This window comes from Syngnathus scovelli, chromosome 2, assembly GCF_024217435.2.
Source record: "Syngnathus scovelli strain Florida chromosome 2, RoL_Ssco_1.2, whole genome shotgun sequence".
NCBI lineage: Eukaryota > Metazoa > Chordata > Actinopteri > Syngnathiformes > Syngnathidae > Syngnathus > Syngnathus scovelli.
The window spans coordinates 17,446,261-17,462,728 of record NC_090848.1 but is presented as its reverse complement, the minus strand read 5'-3'; the positions used below and the strand labels follow the sequence as shown (position 1 = coordinate 17,462,728).

The 16,468-nt window shown below is 45.1% G+C and overlaps 1 protein-coding gene across 2 annotated transcripts in view; it reads left to right on the top strand.

The window, feature by feature from the left end:
* samd11 (sterile alpha motif domain containing 11) overlaps nt 1–16,468 on the top strand; it is a 46,135-nt gene that overhangs the window by 8,709 nt on the left and 20,958 nt on the right. For both annotated transcript variants that reach the window (XM_049755624.2, XM_049755625.2), the window contains exons 3-4: nt 1,974–2,149; nt 8,704–8,813. In XM_049755624.2, coding sequence (XP_049611581.1) covers nt 1,974–2,149; nt 8,704–8,813 — 286 coding nt within the window. The remainder of the gene's footprint in view (nt 1–1,973; nt 2,150–8,703; nt 8,814–16,468) is intronic.

Below are 16,468 nucleotides of genomic sequence, written 5' to 3'. Positions count from 1 at the left end.
CACGCACACACACACACACACAAATGTCTGTTTGTGTGTGTGCGTCTTTCCTTTCAGGGCTCCTACGTGGGCCGCCAGGGGTGTGTTTTGCTCGGTGTTTTTGCCTTGACGAGGCCTCCCCCGTGTTGCGAAAGTGTTGCCGGAAGCCGTGGGAGCTCAACCCAAGTTCTGCGTCAGTGCCACTGAAGAAAGGATTGGGGCTTTCCGGGAGTGGCATGGGCGTGCGTGTGTGCGGGGGTGGGGGGGAGGCGGGGTACAGGGGACTGTCAGGCTGGCTATGTCACAGTCAATGTGGGTGGTTGTCTCCCATTCGCAGTCTTAGTCACAAGTGGGCTCACACAAGCTATTCTTGTATGGGCTGTGTTGCTGGCATGCGCCGAGTAAACCCCCCACTTTGGAGGGGAAGCGCCAGGAACAGGTGTGCGTTTGTGTATGTGTGTAGGAGAGGAGCGCAGGGCACATGTGTGTTTCCCTTGTAACAAGAGCAATAAAGGGACTTTGACGCTGAGAATTTGCATTGAACAGATGCGAGTGTTTTAGTCTGCCGTGCTTGACGTGATGTTGATTGGTTGGTGTTTACAAAGCCCCCCCACCCTTCCCAGCACAAACTAGCAACTCAAATTACAAAGTGGTCCACACGCTGTCCTTGGGCATTAGAGCGATACTTGTGCAAAGTAGCCACAGGAAAGATGAAAGAGGGCAAAGTGCTTTTCTGTTGCGGCCAATGAAGGAATAGTGAAGGGAGAAGAAATATGGCAGAAGTTTGTGGCCTGCTCATCCTGGGGGATGTTTTCAGCCACGCACCCCTAGCTCCCTACCTCCCTCCCCTCCCCTTCCCGACTCTGTTTAATGTCTGCCATTTGAGAGACTCCGGAGGGGCTGCACCTGTTTGCCTCTTGGCTAGGAGCCCCCAACTACCTCCTCCTCCCGCCGCCTGCCTGGCTGCCACTCACGCTGCAGCGCCTCCTGGGAGGGAAAAAGCCAGGCGAGAAAGGGGGGGGGGGGGGGGGGGGGGGGATGGGATGGGAAGGGAGTGAGGGAGAAGAGCGGATTTGCGTGTGGTGGAAGGGATAGCTGCAGGGCTGGAAAGCGTCCGGGAGTGGGAGCAGGGATGTCGGCGTACAGAGACGAGGGGGGGGGGGGTAAATGTAACTTCCATGTCCACTCTCTCACACCCGCCTTCTTTCTCTCAGAAGTTTTACTCACCAACTTCTGTTTTATCCTTTTTCTTCTCTCTCTTTCTGTTTTACCTCCCTTGCACAAGCACAAATCCATGCTCCATTCATTCGCCATATGTTCTCTTGCTCTTTTCCAGCTCTTATCCTTTTCTCTCCCTGCTCTCTTCCCTTCCATAGTATTCCTGCCATTGGGCCGGGCAGGCTGATCACTGAATGTTCTCCAACTTCACTTCTAAATGTCCCAAATATGTGCGTTTGTTTGTCTCGTGAGAAGTTCTAAAAGAAAATTATAATGTCCCATTGCTCATGAGCTATTTTTAGAACGTAGTTCTTGGGGACTAACTGGTACTTGCCAGCTCCACGCTGATGACCCCTGATGTAGATGTAGAGACTGGAGCTAAAGCTGCACAGTGGACATGGATTGTATGATTTTATTTCAGGCAACAAAGACATTCTCAGAACAAATGGAGAAATATGTCACTAGCCAAAAGGCACTCCATTTACTTACTCAGACATCTAAGTTGTTTATGGGAATTATTTCAATATCATGGTACCCCCCCCAAAGTCACAATTTAGGTGTGCAATATTCAAACAGAGCGGATATTTGAGAGGTAATTTTATTTTGCATAAATTCCTGGGCCTTATCAAGCCTAATGAGTCAGCAATGTAGTGACGGAACCATACTATGACGTAGGTCGACTGGAGTTGTCTCCATCAACTGAAGCTTTGCACTTGTTGTCTTAAATGCTAACTGCATGAAGCGCTCACTTCTTTCTCATGTGCCTTGTTGTACAGAATCGTGGGCGCCTGGCTGAGAAGCGCACCATCCCGCTGCCCCCCAACCGTGTGCCCAAGAAGGAGCTGGCCTCCATCTTCAGCAGTGACGACAGCGAAGGGAGTGAGCGGGCCAGTGGGGATCACGGCCACATCAAGCAGGAGGACGAGCTTCATTACAGTATAGTGCGCAAGAGGTATGCCATCTTTGAGATGTGAGTGATTAACTCGTGTATGTAAGGCTCAACATGTGCATCGTGAGGGATTTGTTTGATCCGTTTTCATTATATGCATCTTGACATGAGTTATTGATGTATTTTTCATGCCATTGCTTGGTCCGTGCTCGAGCTATAATACATGCCAAAGATGTCGAATAGTGAAATGACCACTGGAGCTTATGTTCATCCTTTCTTGCATCCCATTTTAAAAAGATTGAGGATCTGGGCACATGAAGTGATGAATTAATACAGACAGAATAAATTAGACGAGGATTAATGGCAGGAAGAAGAGGTACTGCCTCAAAGCAACCCTGCCCAAATTAAAAACTGCGCTAGCCATATGGCATTAGCAAACACATCCGGCCCGCAGTCGCACAATTCCATTCATCACGTTGGGAGGAAGTCAGATTGCTTCAAAGTGACTCCAAGATCACGGTTAGAGCGAAACATGCAGCATCTTGGCAAAAGAGTGCTTAGCTCCGCTGCCTCACGGCAAGAAGATTTCTTCGTTTCATTCCTTTGGGGGCTTTTTGTGTTGAGTCTGCACTTTTTCACCACCGCGCCCGTGTGCCTCCTCCCCAGTGACGAGTTTTACCCCACACCCAAAAATTGTACAGATGATATTCTAGGTTTTGACTAGATCTGGATTTGCTCAGAGAAGAGTTAAATGCAGCGGACATATTTTGCTGTACGTTATGTATATGTGACAAAATAATAACGTCACTTTCACATTTTGATACACGCAGAAACGCAAAGACAGTCAAATGTCACACACAGGGTCAGGTTGAGGTCATCTCACCCAGATGAGTCAAACGGGCTGTTGCGCTGTGATGACTGAAAATTCGATGCAATTTTGCGCCCTTTGCAATGAGCCCATGTGACTTTTTTAGAAGAGGCGCCACATCCACTTGAGATCACTTGATACTTGAACAAACAGATTTGTGCAAAATTGACAGAGTGTGGATGAATATAACGTAGCGGACGTTCATTGATTAAGCTCAGAAAGTCCCCGGCTGCAATATTAGCAGCTTGTGCAAGCTCATTAGGGGAGGGGATGTTTTTTATGTCTTGAGACTTGTGTGTGACACAGCGGACAGCACACCAACTGTGACGCTTTAAATGGATCCACTAACCTCATTTAAGAGGGCTTCCCCTCCCCTGACACTTGCGCCGCTGGCGCGTTAAGATGATAATGAATTTAAAGAACACTTATGACTAATATGTCAGGCTTTTACCCTTTGGAAAGGCGACGGACTCGCTGGAGCCGCAGCTCCGGTCTGTCCCGGGCATTCGTCTCGGCCCCGCTTTATCCGCCAATGCAGGTCTGGACGAAAGGGATAATGGGATGTCCAATCACAGAAATGTGATTTCCATTGACCGCAGCTTCGTAAGTGAGTCGCAGAAGGGTCTTAACAAATTGGATTTGGCCAATGGATGTGAAAAATACAGGGCGCCTCGACGTGTACGTGTGTGTGTGTGTGTGTGTGTGTGTGTGTGTGTGCGTGTGCGTGTGTGCGTGTGTCATCAGTGGCCACTACAACGTGTCGCAAAGTCTCGCATGCGACAACCTTCATCCAAACTGAGGCCGTCCAACATATATCATCATCAACATAACCTTGTACAGCTCGATGGGCTGAATAAGAGGTACAAGTTTGCTTTCATCTCTTTAGTTTCTTCACTTTCTATTCAGCTTGTGCCACAGTTCACTCAAACTAGTTCTATAGGCGGGGACTATTTTTATAACACATCACTTAGAAATGTCCATCTCTATGTCGCACAGACACAATCTAAGATAAGTGAGATACCCAAGTAATATTCAACAATGGCACAAGAAGGAAGAAGTCCAATGGGGTAAACCCCATGATACAGTTCATCTTAAAGTAAAAAAACTCAACTTGATGCTGGTAACTTTGGAGTATAGCCAATTTGAAAAAAAAAAAAAAAAAGATTTACCGTATTATTTTTTCAGTTTATTTGAAGATCGATTAAAAAGTGCTGACAAAGAGTTAGGGTAATTACCCAGCAAGCAACTCTGGACCCACTGATGTCTTCCGTTTAGCCTCCTGGGGGGGCGTATACTGTGTATACTTACAACACATCATTGGCCACTTAATCACTTTCATTTAGAAGAAATGTCAGTAATATTATTGAATAAGGAGATCACAAAGTGTGAGAAGCGAACGTCAAGTCATACTTAATGTGCAATGCTAAATGGTAAAGCAGACATCAAAATGACAAGAGATCTTACTTAAACCAGTCAATTGACTTCATAGTAAAAAAGTATGAGGGGCAAGTTCCAGCTCATTTAATTGACATAATGGATCATTTCGAGGTAGATTTATGAACATTTGTGCAAATGACACTCTTTAATTGGCCTTTTTTTTTTTTTTTTTAAACCTTTTTTTCAAGAGCCATGTTTAAATGGTGGATTTTCCTTTCCCATTCAAGGACGCCATCACCTGGTTTCATCGACCAGAGTTATTCCAACCATTTGAAGCCTTGAACTTAAATTCATATAATTGTGTATTCTTGAAAACACAGGCTTCCTATTTCTACATGGTTACATCGTTGTCAATCTGAGTAACAAGCACGGAAACAGTTGACTTTTACCGCATTCAAAAATTTGTTTTGTGGCTGTGCCATTACCTTGTTCCAGGAAGAGGTCACGGACAGTGTGAATTTACTGGAAATGTCTCTCTTCCAAGTGTTAATTAGTGAGCTTCGGGGGTGCCGGCTTTATGGCTTTCTGGAAGTGCTTTTTGTTTGAAGCCATTTTGTTGACGCTTGTTTGCCGAGGCCAAAAAGTTGCAAAAGTTACTATTTGAGAGGGTGTTTACTCTTCCTAAGTCTCTCTCAAACTTCTCAAAAATTGAAGGCAGCGTCTGACATGATGCCCTTGATCTCGGTTTGCTTGGTCTCTGAGTTTTTTTTTTTTAACAAGAAAATATAAACAGTGCATTGAGTAAAAAATGAAGGAGGTCAATGGAGTGCGCATGGCCAGAATCTGTGACACGGCTGTTGTGACTTGTGCCTGAGGAGAAACAAAAGCAAGGTAAAGTGAAGACGAGCTACTGTTGCTTAGTGTTTATTTCCATTTTTATTCATTTCCACCTCTGCTTGCTTGACTCTCCGTTGTGTGCTGTCTTTCATAGCTGCAAGCAGCACAAGAGTTGCTGCCCCTCCCCCCCAAAAAAAACACTTGCATGAAAGTGTGTGTGTGTGTGTTGCACAATACTATTTTTGCCATTATTTTATGCATGTGCTATGTTTTATTGTTAAAACCAATGCATGAGCTCCATCAAAATTTGTTTTGTCGACCAAATCAGAGTTCAAATCAGCATCACAGAAATGACTGTGGTTGAACTTTGTGGTACCTTAATTATATTTGAATTTTGCTGCGTATGTTATCTGTGGTGGGTTGTGGGTTCCGGCTGCTTTGGCGGGTACAGTCTGAGGAGATCTCCACGCTACATCCCACTTTTGACTCAGCTTGTCTCAGTCGCTCTTTCTCCTCCACCTTCACATCCCTGCAGCCCGTCTGTCAGCACTTTGCCAGTGGCGGTGTGAGATGCGGCGTTGGGGGCGCCTCCGCTTGCCAGCTCATACTGTGACCTCCAGCATCGCCACCTCAGACATGGCATGCCAAGGTCTCAGTGGGGTACTGCTTGCTGCGCATGCCGAGTCCTTTCCTGTTTGTCTGGACTTTTCTCAGTCGTAGTTTCCTGATGGATGCTGGTGGAAAGAATTATGTCCAACCATAGAGGTTCTACTAATTTGTATATTTGGAGGTACTAGGGTTTCAAAAAGCTGTAGTAAAAAGTAACCAACCATGCCTGCTTTTCTTCAAATTCATCTACTGAAGAAAATCTTTATTTTAGTGCTGTTGGTAGAAATATAATTATAGTGTGTTGTTATTAAAACTTGTATCAACAGCCATTAATCACTACTCAGTCTCTCTCGAGGTTCAAGATGAAAGGGTGGAGTTCACCATTTTGGGAATGAGCTGAGCAAGAAATGGCGGCTCGTGTCCTTATTAGCAGCAAGGCCCAACGTTCATATAATAGCCCGCTCCCCCTGCTCACCCTTGCCGCACCAGGCTCCCATTCTTACAGCTCCTGTGGGAGTGCTGACTCAGGTGACGGGGTCTTAAACTCCATCCCCTTGGTGACCTTGCCGCCATCCACTGAAAGGAAAGGGGGCGGGTTAAGGGCAGCCAGACGTGGGTGAAGATCGGCTTCAGCCCCTCATTAGTCCCGGCGGGACAGCTCAGGAAAAGTGCGCTAATTACTCCGCTAACAATGTCCTTGCCGTTTGTGGCTTAGAGCGGCCGACGCGCCACAGGATAATAAACCTCCAACCTCCCTGAGAAGTTCACGATAGTATTATCATGATTACTTTGAGTGATGGAGCGAGCGAGTGTGACGATGAGTTTGGCTGTTGTGTCACGCATTGTTTGTTTGCATTTGTGGGCGCCACTCATGTAATATGACTTAAATCACAATTTAATAACATCTCTTCTACATCGCATTTTTGTCGCGATGATAATTAGCCTCTCAGATATAGATGGCTTCTCATTTTAAAGTGAGCCCGTCTGTCGTTTAGTAAAACGTTTGCAGTTCACAAGCCAATCAAAGCTCCCCTTGCTTAGTTAACTGTCTGACTGTTTTCTGAGTCATTGCTTCTGTGTGAATGAAAAATGGCCGGCGAGGCCAGCATTATGCTCTCGACGCTCCCCTTCATCTTTTCTGTTAGCGTGTGGAAAACAGCCTGGCGGCCAGCATCCTGACATTACGGCGGCAGCCTGTAATCATGAGGCTGTAAAAAAACCCAAATCCAGCGGCCGCAAACAGTGTGGCATCGTCATAGTGGTGGCAGCTAAGAACCATTCACCACTTCTGTCCCATAAACGCCGCTTTGCAGAGTCATAGCGGACCCCCTTCGGAGGCTGCTCTGCTTTTAATCAACTTGCGAGCTGACATGACATACTGAGGGTGCGATCGAAATGAAGAAATAAGGGTGGAAAATGCCTTTTTAAGGTTGATTTGGGTGGGAAAATTAGAGAATAATGAATAGCTGTTTGGAATGTCAGCTAAAAAAAGAAAAAAAAAAAATCAAGCCACTGCTTCCACAAGCTGTTTGCCATTAAGTGTGACGACACTTCCACTACTCGGCTGCTACACTCCCCCTGAATGCTAAGCGGCTATTTCCCATCATTATGGCATTTAATGCGATCAGGATGGTAATCAGATTGCAAATGAAATACCCCCCTGACACACTTGTGTGGGTCTGCTGGCGAGGAAAGAGGTAATTGATGGGGAACTGGACGGCCTCAGCCAACTTGAGGTGGTAAACCCATTTTTTCCTTCTTTTTGTTGGTTTAAAACAAGGCTAAGGAAGAATGGACTTTTTGGCCAAAAGGGCTCTCCTTACAGTGAAGTGGATTAGTCTTATATCATCAAGAAATAAGTGTGTGCTGCAAAGTATGAGAAAGCGCTGATCACATCTCTGGATGGTAACGTTAGCGCCAATGCTTGTCCTAACACACCATCACATGAGATAAAAGAGAACACTTATTTTACCACAACTCTCAAGTAAGCATCCCAGTGTCTTTATTTTTCTCGAGCCGCTGCGTCATAGGCCTGCCGCACACAGAGTGACGTGACCGAGTGTGACTATTGTGGACAATCATAAAAAACTGTCGGCGACTCACGCCCACACAGCAAGCAGTCCACCGAGTCCAACACACACACCAACTCACTGCAATGGAAAATGTGAGGGACCCCTAATTGTTTGTGGGAAGGCACTGCGTCAACATGTATTGTTGATTATTCATATATAAGATGTTGATGATTTGTTTTCCAATTTGGATTTAAATAAAACCTCATTCATCATAGGAGATATTGGAGACCTTGCTACTTATAACACACAGAGCTGCAACGCATACAAATAAAACATATATGAAAATACCCCAAATAATATTTATATTAGGCCTACCATGCATTTCTTCCGGGCGAGCTCGGTGCTGCCCGGCTATGCACTGCTATTATGTACTATTTGGTACTATCACAACTTCAACTGCAGGGTTGCAAATGGCAAATCCTGGATCACTGCTGTAGAATAATTCACAAAATTATATTCTGTTCAGTTATTTTCTGTGTATTACATTATAAGTGGATGCTCGATGCTGACATTTTTTGCTGGCATCTGTCTCAGAAGCAGCATAATGAGGATTTAAGCTGTTAAACTACTTAGAGGTTGTGAATATGTTGGATAATAGATCTAAGTATGGAAGATGAGTGGGGATGAGAGCCAAAAGTGCTGGATGCAGTAGAGTGTGACACACGTCAGAACTAAGAGCCAGTCCACAACATAGCCACCTGTAGCTGCTAAATTTGGGCACAAAGCTGAAGTCTTTCTGTCGTAAGTAGAGTGTAAAAAGGTTTATGTCACACTGGTTTGAACTTGGGGATTTCTGTTTGGAAGTGCTTAACGGTTTGTCTCTCTTCTCTTCCTCTCATGTGTGCGTGCGTCAGTCGGGACAGTGACCTCTCTACAATCATCTCCAACCTGCACCACAGCAGACAGCATGGCATGCCCGAGGGCCAGTCAGCCTCTGACCACAATGCCAGCACAGGACACACAGGTGGGACCTCCAGTGATGTTGCGCGCGTGCATGCGTGCGTGCGTGCGTGCGTGTGTGTCTGTGCGTGTAACTTTGTGTTGCTAACACTCAAACATTCTTTGTAACATATGTAAGTATTCTCTTATTTGACACTAATTTGTGCGATTGGAGGATTTTGCTGTAAGCTTATTACTCCTTCCTGACGGTTGCTCTTTTGTCTGTTACTTAATGTTCTTCCTACATTCTGTGCAGCAGGTTGGTTTGGTGGTTAAAACCCTTGTTTCAAATGACCTTTGAATAAATAGCTTTGTTTGCTATTAATCCAAACAATCACGTGAGTAAAGGAATCGTGGCGTGCTAAGCTAAGCTCTTACAGACAGAAAACAGACAGCGTTTAATCGCTGTTATTTGTCAGGTAGCCTGCGTGGGGGATATTTTGCCGCCATTAAAGACATATGGTCGGAAAACACCCTCACTAATCAGCTATTATCACGCTATGTTTGGATGTTGGATGCCACTCATATTTGCGTTTAGTGTGCAAACTAAATACACAAAGAGCACATTTTTTTCATTCCTGATGTGCGGCACTTTTCTTAACAGAAGCAAATGATAATCTGGCTCCCAAAAATTATAGAAATTTTTTATCATGTGATCAAAAGTTGGTAGGTTTGCGAGGTTGTATGCGCAAGTGAATAGTAACAAATGTAGACAAGTATAAAAAAAAATTGTGATAAAAAATTCTATGTAGTACTACTACCTCTATTATAGCTGATAGGGTAAACATGAAAAAAATGGAAGGAGCTGGAAAAATAATTCTAATGCATTTCTAATATTCTCATATACTGTATGCATTTCTAATGTTTTGATTATAGTGTAATGTGACAAAAGAAAAATTGAAATCTGATAAAATACCAGATACAATAAAAATTTACATTTTTAGGAAACACATTAAAAAAAACAGCATAATCATATAGTGTGTATGCAGTAGTAGACTACATTCAAAAGGTTTTGTGGGTGTGTATGAAGTTTGAGAGCTGCGGGTTACTCAACTTGAAGGCTTCCATTGAGAAACACTATTATATAGTACACATATCTTTGAAGACAGAAGCTATAGCATACACATATTCATCCCACCTTAAAATCCAGTTTGTGGGCAACACCCTAAATTTGCCCCCGGAGTGACCCTGCCTTTTCTCATCCTATTAGCCATTAGCACAGCAAGTGGCAAATCAGCTCAGACCCAACGCCTCCATTCCCTCGCTCTCTGTTTGCTCATCTCTTTTGTCTGCAGGATTAATTGCCCATACGGTACCTGTGAGAGCAAGGCATTGTGGGTACAAGGACACTGCCATTAGAACAGGCAGCTTCGTTCATCCAATGTTGAGATGAATCGTCACCCCCCAAATGCTGCTTTAATCATTCTCAACTAATACTTGTGTTGTGTTGCGCGAAGTCACAAAGGGTGGGGCGTTAGGGGGGCTGCTGACCACAGTTTGCCTTTGCTACAGGGGGTCCTAGACTGTCCGTTTGAGCATTAAAGCGTGATTTAACAGGCCGCCTGCGCGCCACGCTCCGTGTCTGTAAACAAGTCCAATCCGATCAGAGCCTCTAATTCTGTCTGCCAGTGAAATTAGACGCACACACATTTACAAGCACACAATTACACACAAATAGCGGATAGCTGCATGGAATGCGTGCCCACGTAAAATCAGCACAGGTTAGAATTGACGTCCAAATACGCATGTGGGTGTCTGGGTAAATTTGAGAGCTGGGGATTATTTGAGTTGTCTATCTTCCAGTGTTTTCTCCAACTCCTCTGTCAACTTTGCAACTTTACACTGAAATGTGCAATTTAAGTGTCCGCAAACAAAAACAGGAAGTACATGAGGCAAAAGAAGAGAAAGCTCACAGCAGAGAGACGCTGTGATGGAAGAAACATTTGGAATTAGTGAGACAGAGGAAAGAGAGATGAATGAGTGTGCTGGCGGCATCGGGGGAGAGCTGGCGGCGGCTATGGTGGCGGACAGCGCCGCCTGCATGCATGCGTGTGTGTGTGTGTGTGTGTGTGTGTGTTTGTGTGTGTGTGCGTGAGTGTGAGTGTGCATGCGCGTGCATGCAGGGAGGAAAGGAGGTCGTCTCTGTGCCGGAGCAGGCCGTTAATTAAATCTGAGGGACAGACAGGAAGGCTGCCTCCCGCCTTCTCTTCTCTTTTCCATCCCTCCCTCCTTCCCTCCCTCATTCGCGCTCTCGCTCTCCAGCCGGCGGCTATTCAGAAGGTCTGTGAGCGGCGATGGGGGGAAGCGGGGATGAGGGGATGGAGGAAGGGAAGGGAAGGGGGAGGAGGAAGAGCATGGGCGCCGACGCTGAAAGTCTGGCGGCCTGTGGAGACTGTAAACTGTGGCGCTGTGGTCAGACCGGAGACTCAAACAGGCAGATAAGGTGTTTTTGGACCTCCTCCTCCCCCTCCTCCCTCCACACAGACTCCCACAGGCAGTTGCAAGTTTGTGTGTGTGTGTGTGTGTGTGTGTGTGCGTGAGCATCTTCCCTAGTGTGGTTTAAGTGCCTCTTTTGTTTTTTACTTGCGTGAAAATCTGGAACACAGGATGTTTAGGAAAATATTTTATTTTTCGCAGGCTGAGTGCAAGTTACCTTTTAAGTATTACTTTAGCATCTACTTATACATTTTAAATAGTTATTAAAGGACCCACATCATGCTAAATGACATCAACCACAAACACCCCCAAAATTGTGTTTTCCCCATTCACTCATTTTGGTGCATTCCCTCTCATTCTCCCTCTCTAAGCATGAGCCCTGCCCGATCCCCCAAAAAGTAATATCATTTTTGTATAATATTTTGGCGGTAAATACATAAAATGTGCGGCAGAGAGTTTAGGTTAAAACTTTGTCACCATTAGGGGATTAGCTAAAAAGAACAAGCTCAGTGTCTATTTCAGAAGAGAACTTGATTTTTTTTTTTCTGTGGGGTGGGGGTGGAGGGGAGTCATTTTCAGTGGCACATAGGGTCCCGCAGCTGAGCTCGAGCTCATTGGTAGCTGATATTGGTGAGAGTCGGGGTAAACCTTGTCACGATTTTGAAGATGCAGTAGTGTTGCTGACAAAAAGTTCAGATAATGTTTGATATTTAATTTAGAGATTAAAAGCTACCTTCAGACCTGATGAATCACTTTTGAAAACATGCATCCTCTCCTTGTAACTTACATTTTGCAAACATCCATCCATCCATCCATCCATCCATCCATCCATCCATCCATCCATCCATCCATCCATCCATCCATCCATCCATCCATCCATCCATCCATCCATCCATCCATCCATCCATCCATCCATCCATCCATCCATCCATCCATCCATCCATCCATCCATCCATCCATCCATCCATCCATCCATCCATCCATCCATCCATCCATCCATCCATCCATCCATCCATCCATCCATCCATCCATCCATCCATCCATCCATCCATTTTCTATACCACTTATCCCCACGTGCTGGAGCCTATCCCAGCAGTCATTGGGCAGTAGGTGGGGGACACCCTGAACCAGTTGCCAGACGATCGCAGGGCACACAGAGACCAACAACCATCCGCACTCGTACTCACACCTAGGGGCAATTTGAAGTGCTCAATTGGCCTACCAAGCATGTTTTGTGGATGTTGGAGAAAACCAGAGTGCCCGGAGAAAACCCATGCGGGCACGGGGAGAACATGCAAACTCCACACAGGGAGGGTCGGAGGTGTAATCAAACGGGCACGTGCTAACCAGTGCTCCACCGAGCTGCCCAATGTTGCAAACATTTAATTTAATTTAATTTAATTTAATTTAATTTAATTTAATTTAATTTAATTTAATTTAATTTAATTTAATTTAATTTTTAATTGCTTGTTAATGTCTCCATCCGTGTTTCTCACTGTGTTTCGCTAATCTAAATGGGCTAAATTAAGGCTTCTGGAAACTTCTTAAACATAAGCAGCCACCTGTGCACCAGATGACTTAGAATTTAGTGACACATTTTGTCCTCATGCAGCCCATAATTCTTCTTGAGCTCCACTCCTCTTAATTTCCTCTGTCCCCTCGTCGAATAGCAGAGGACGACAAACAGACCAGCAAGACGCCCAACTGTATTACTTTGTGTACTTTGTGAGTGTTGGCAGTGGCGAATCCTCCCTCGGCACGAGCCCGAGAGCCCCCACGTCTCCCCCGTCTCCATCACCGACCATGGCCCCCCCGCCCACCCCCTCGTCCAGCTGCATCGTCCCGTAAGCCAATCAATGACGGGGCTTTCAGGGCCGGTGGAGGCCCCAGTGCACGGAAGGGGGGATCAATAAGTTATTAGCACCATTCTGTCAGCTGTAATGTGGAGATTGATTGGGGGGCTGCGGCTAGCAGCCCACCCCACGTCGCCGCCTGTCACCCCGCCTTTCCTCACGCGGCCCCCACCACCCGCCTCCCCCTTGCTGGCCTGATAAAGATGACAGATTAACGGAGTAAGAGAGGAATTAAGGAGTCTGGCTGTCTGAGCTGTCACCACGCTCCCTGCGATGGAGAGAGGAGGGAGGAGAGGAAATCGGACTGGAGAGAGAGAAACAGAGCGAGGAATGCTGCCTTGCTTGATGGTTCGCCCTGATGGTGTCACATGAAAGAATGGTTTAGATCCCGCTGTTTCCTCTCTGTCGTTATCTGCTCTTTCCTTCTCATCTGTTTTTCCTCTCAGTAGGATGAATTGCACTTATAAAGGAGGTTAACTTGCAAGGTTGACATTTAGTGACATTTGGACATGTTGCATGGATGAGGATTCAGCTCTATGTGTTTGTGCAGAGCCAAATCACAAGTTATACCAAGCAATTCTTGGACCACTCTCCTTTACATTTACGTGATGCAGAGCAGTTTGCGTCGGTAAACTCTGTTCTGAGGGCTTGCGTTTTCAGCTCAGGGCGTCTTGGCAGAATGGCTGTGTCAGCATAAATAGTGGCAGGGTGACATCGTGTAACCTGCCAATGATTTCAAGACAGCAAACAGAGGACAACAATGGATGACAGCCAATGGATTGTGTTCCCTCTTCTTGGCATGTGGTCGTTTGTTACAACCAGAAGACAAGCTTTTTTTTTGTTTTGGGTGTTTTTTTTTTTTTTTTTTTTTTTTAAGCAAACATGTTTTGGATTCTTCCTGTTTTATTTCTTTTGTCAGAAAGTAGTGATCATTATTTGTTGACCAGTAGACGTTCTGTGAGTTGCTAGCCCCACGGTTCACTTGCTGTGCTATTTTAATTTGTACAACAACAGGGGTGCCAAAAGGTATGCTAAGTTCGTACCATTTAACCATGGAAATATTGCAATACTAAACAAATCCAACACTTGAGGAATCTCTGTGGGGAAAATGGTGGAGGCAAAATCAGAAGATTCGAACAAATCCATGTCGGAGGACCATCTGCCTCAACCGGTTAGAATGAGCTATAGAGAACCAAAATATAGACCACAGGTGTCCAATTTGTGTCCCTACCTGCATCTTTTTGATGTTTACCTCCTCCACCACACCTATTTCAAATGATCTGCAGTGGTCTGATAACAATCCTGACTATTTAATCATGGGGAATATCTGAAACATGCATCATTGCGGCTCTCGAGGACCCGAGTTTGACACCTGTGGTACAGACAGATGTGGAGTGGGCTAACAAGAGAACAATGCACACAATCCTAGCAGGGCCAATATAGCTTTATGTAATATGTGTTGACATGCACTCATAATGGTGATAAATAGAGTAGTCTTGTTTGCTACATCCCAGATCGGCACTTTCAAAAAATTAAAATCACATCACTGACGATCAAATAATAATCACCACCCCCACTGCAGTACACAAGCTACATAGCAAGCACGTGATGGGGGAGCGCCCCGGGTAGCAAACTTGACTGTAAGCATCCTTAGTTAGTAAACGGCTTGCACAGACGCTAGCACAGCTCAGGGCTGGGCATTAAAAGAGAGCATCAGTCCTCTAAGCAGCCCCATTTAATTGGCTTTAAAAGCTTGCCGCCCTCAAATCTTTGGCCCTCGGGCACCCACTCTGGAGACGGCGTGTCTTTAGTGAGGTCAGCTCCAGAGACGGCTCAAGTCTGTGTGTTTGATCATCAGCGAGCGTCTTCGGGCGGGGGTGGAAGCATGTTTTTTGCATTTTTTGGAAGGTAGAATGGAGGCTTGAGCTGCTAGTGTAAATAATTAAAAAAAGAGATCATTGAGATTATTAGCATCTTCCTCCCTCCAATCATTTTTATAGGGTGGTAATGCTCTTGAATCTCCTCAAAAACATCAAACGAAGGATTAGAAATGTGAGTCGTTGTTATATTTAAAAGTCCCACATACAGATGTTGTGAAATGAGCTTCAAAATGCCTAAAGGCACTGCCATTTTCATGCCATGCCAACATCACATGCTTGTGCACCAACTAATTGTCCATCCAGTATCCAAAAGTGTATTTTAAATACACTACTCATATAGTTTGGGTGAGAGTTGACGTTATGGAAGTAATGTGTCCCTGTTGGTCACACTCAGTACTGCATTTCCAAAGTAATGAAATTGCTTTGACTATGGCATTTTGCTGGCTAATAATAAACCTCTTGCAAATGCATTTCAACCATGTGAAATATATCATCCACAATTGCAGTCGGACTATATGCGATATAATTATGTCTGAATGCTGCCAAGCTGAACTTGACCATCATTGGGCCTATAACCTAAGAAACCTTTTGACCAGTCAGCAGCGTGAAGGAGGTCATTTCTGTAAATAACGTGCCTGATAGCTAACAAGGAAAAAGTGGTGTAGTCCAACCTGAATGTCCAGGCAGACATAAACTGTGCACGGTGCAGGCGGTTTTCCAAAAACACACTTTGATAGCATGCCAAAACACATAGAAATTTTTAAGTGTTTGTTTGGACAAGCCCCAGGCTACTGAGAGAAGTCTACTAACCCTTCCAAACTATTGATGTTGTTTTTATTGTTCATTGTTTTTCATGCACAAATGATAAACATCTGTTGTGTTAAAGAGGAGAAAGAGCTGTCGTTTTCTTTGTAGGAAAAAACAAATGCTCCTCCCCATTCACAAAAATACCCTCAGTGACGAGAAGGCAGGAAAAGGGCAAAACAGAGGAAGCAGTTGCTCCTGTGGTTTGCCAGACAGAGTCTGAGAAAAAGGCGAGGTACGCCAGAAAAAAACAGACAGCAAAAGAGATGACAAACATCTTTTCCGTTCCTGCGACGCGGTCTGCATCTCCTCCCTGCGTGATTAGGCCCGTATTGATTTGAGGTGTGTTTGAGGGGGTGGAGGTGAGACGACGGGGGCTGGAAGGATGAGAGAGGAGGAGACGGCCAGGAGGAGGAGGCAGCAGTAGGGGGTGCTGTGATTGTACACAAGATGAGGAAAGGCGAGGCAATGTGTTTGTCTTGGGAGGAACTCAGGTGTGGAGGAGAGAACAAACGAGAGGAATTTTTAATGAGAGATTGGTATTCGCATTAGTCAAAAACAAACGGGTAAACAGCGGGCTGTAAGAATTAAAATAGCTTGTAGCAAGCATGTTCAACCTTTTTCTTTCGAAGGCCGCACACAGAAAAATCAAAACAGGCAACTTTGACTATCTTCACCTTTAATTTAGGTACCAAGGCCAATAAATC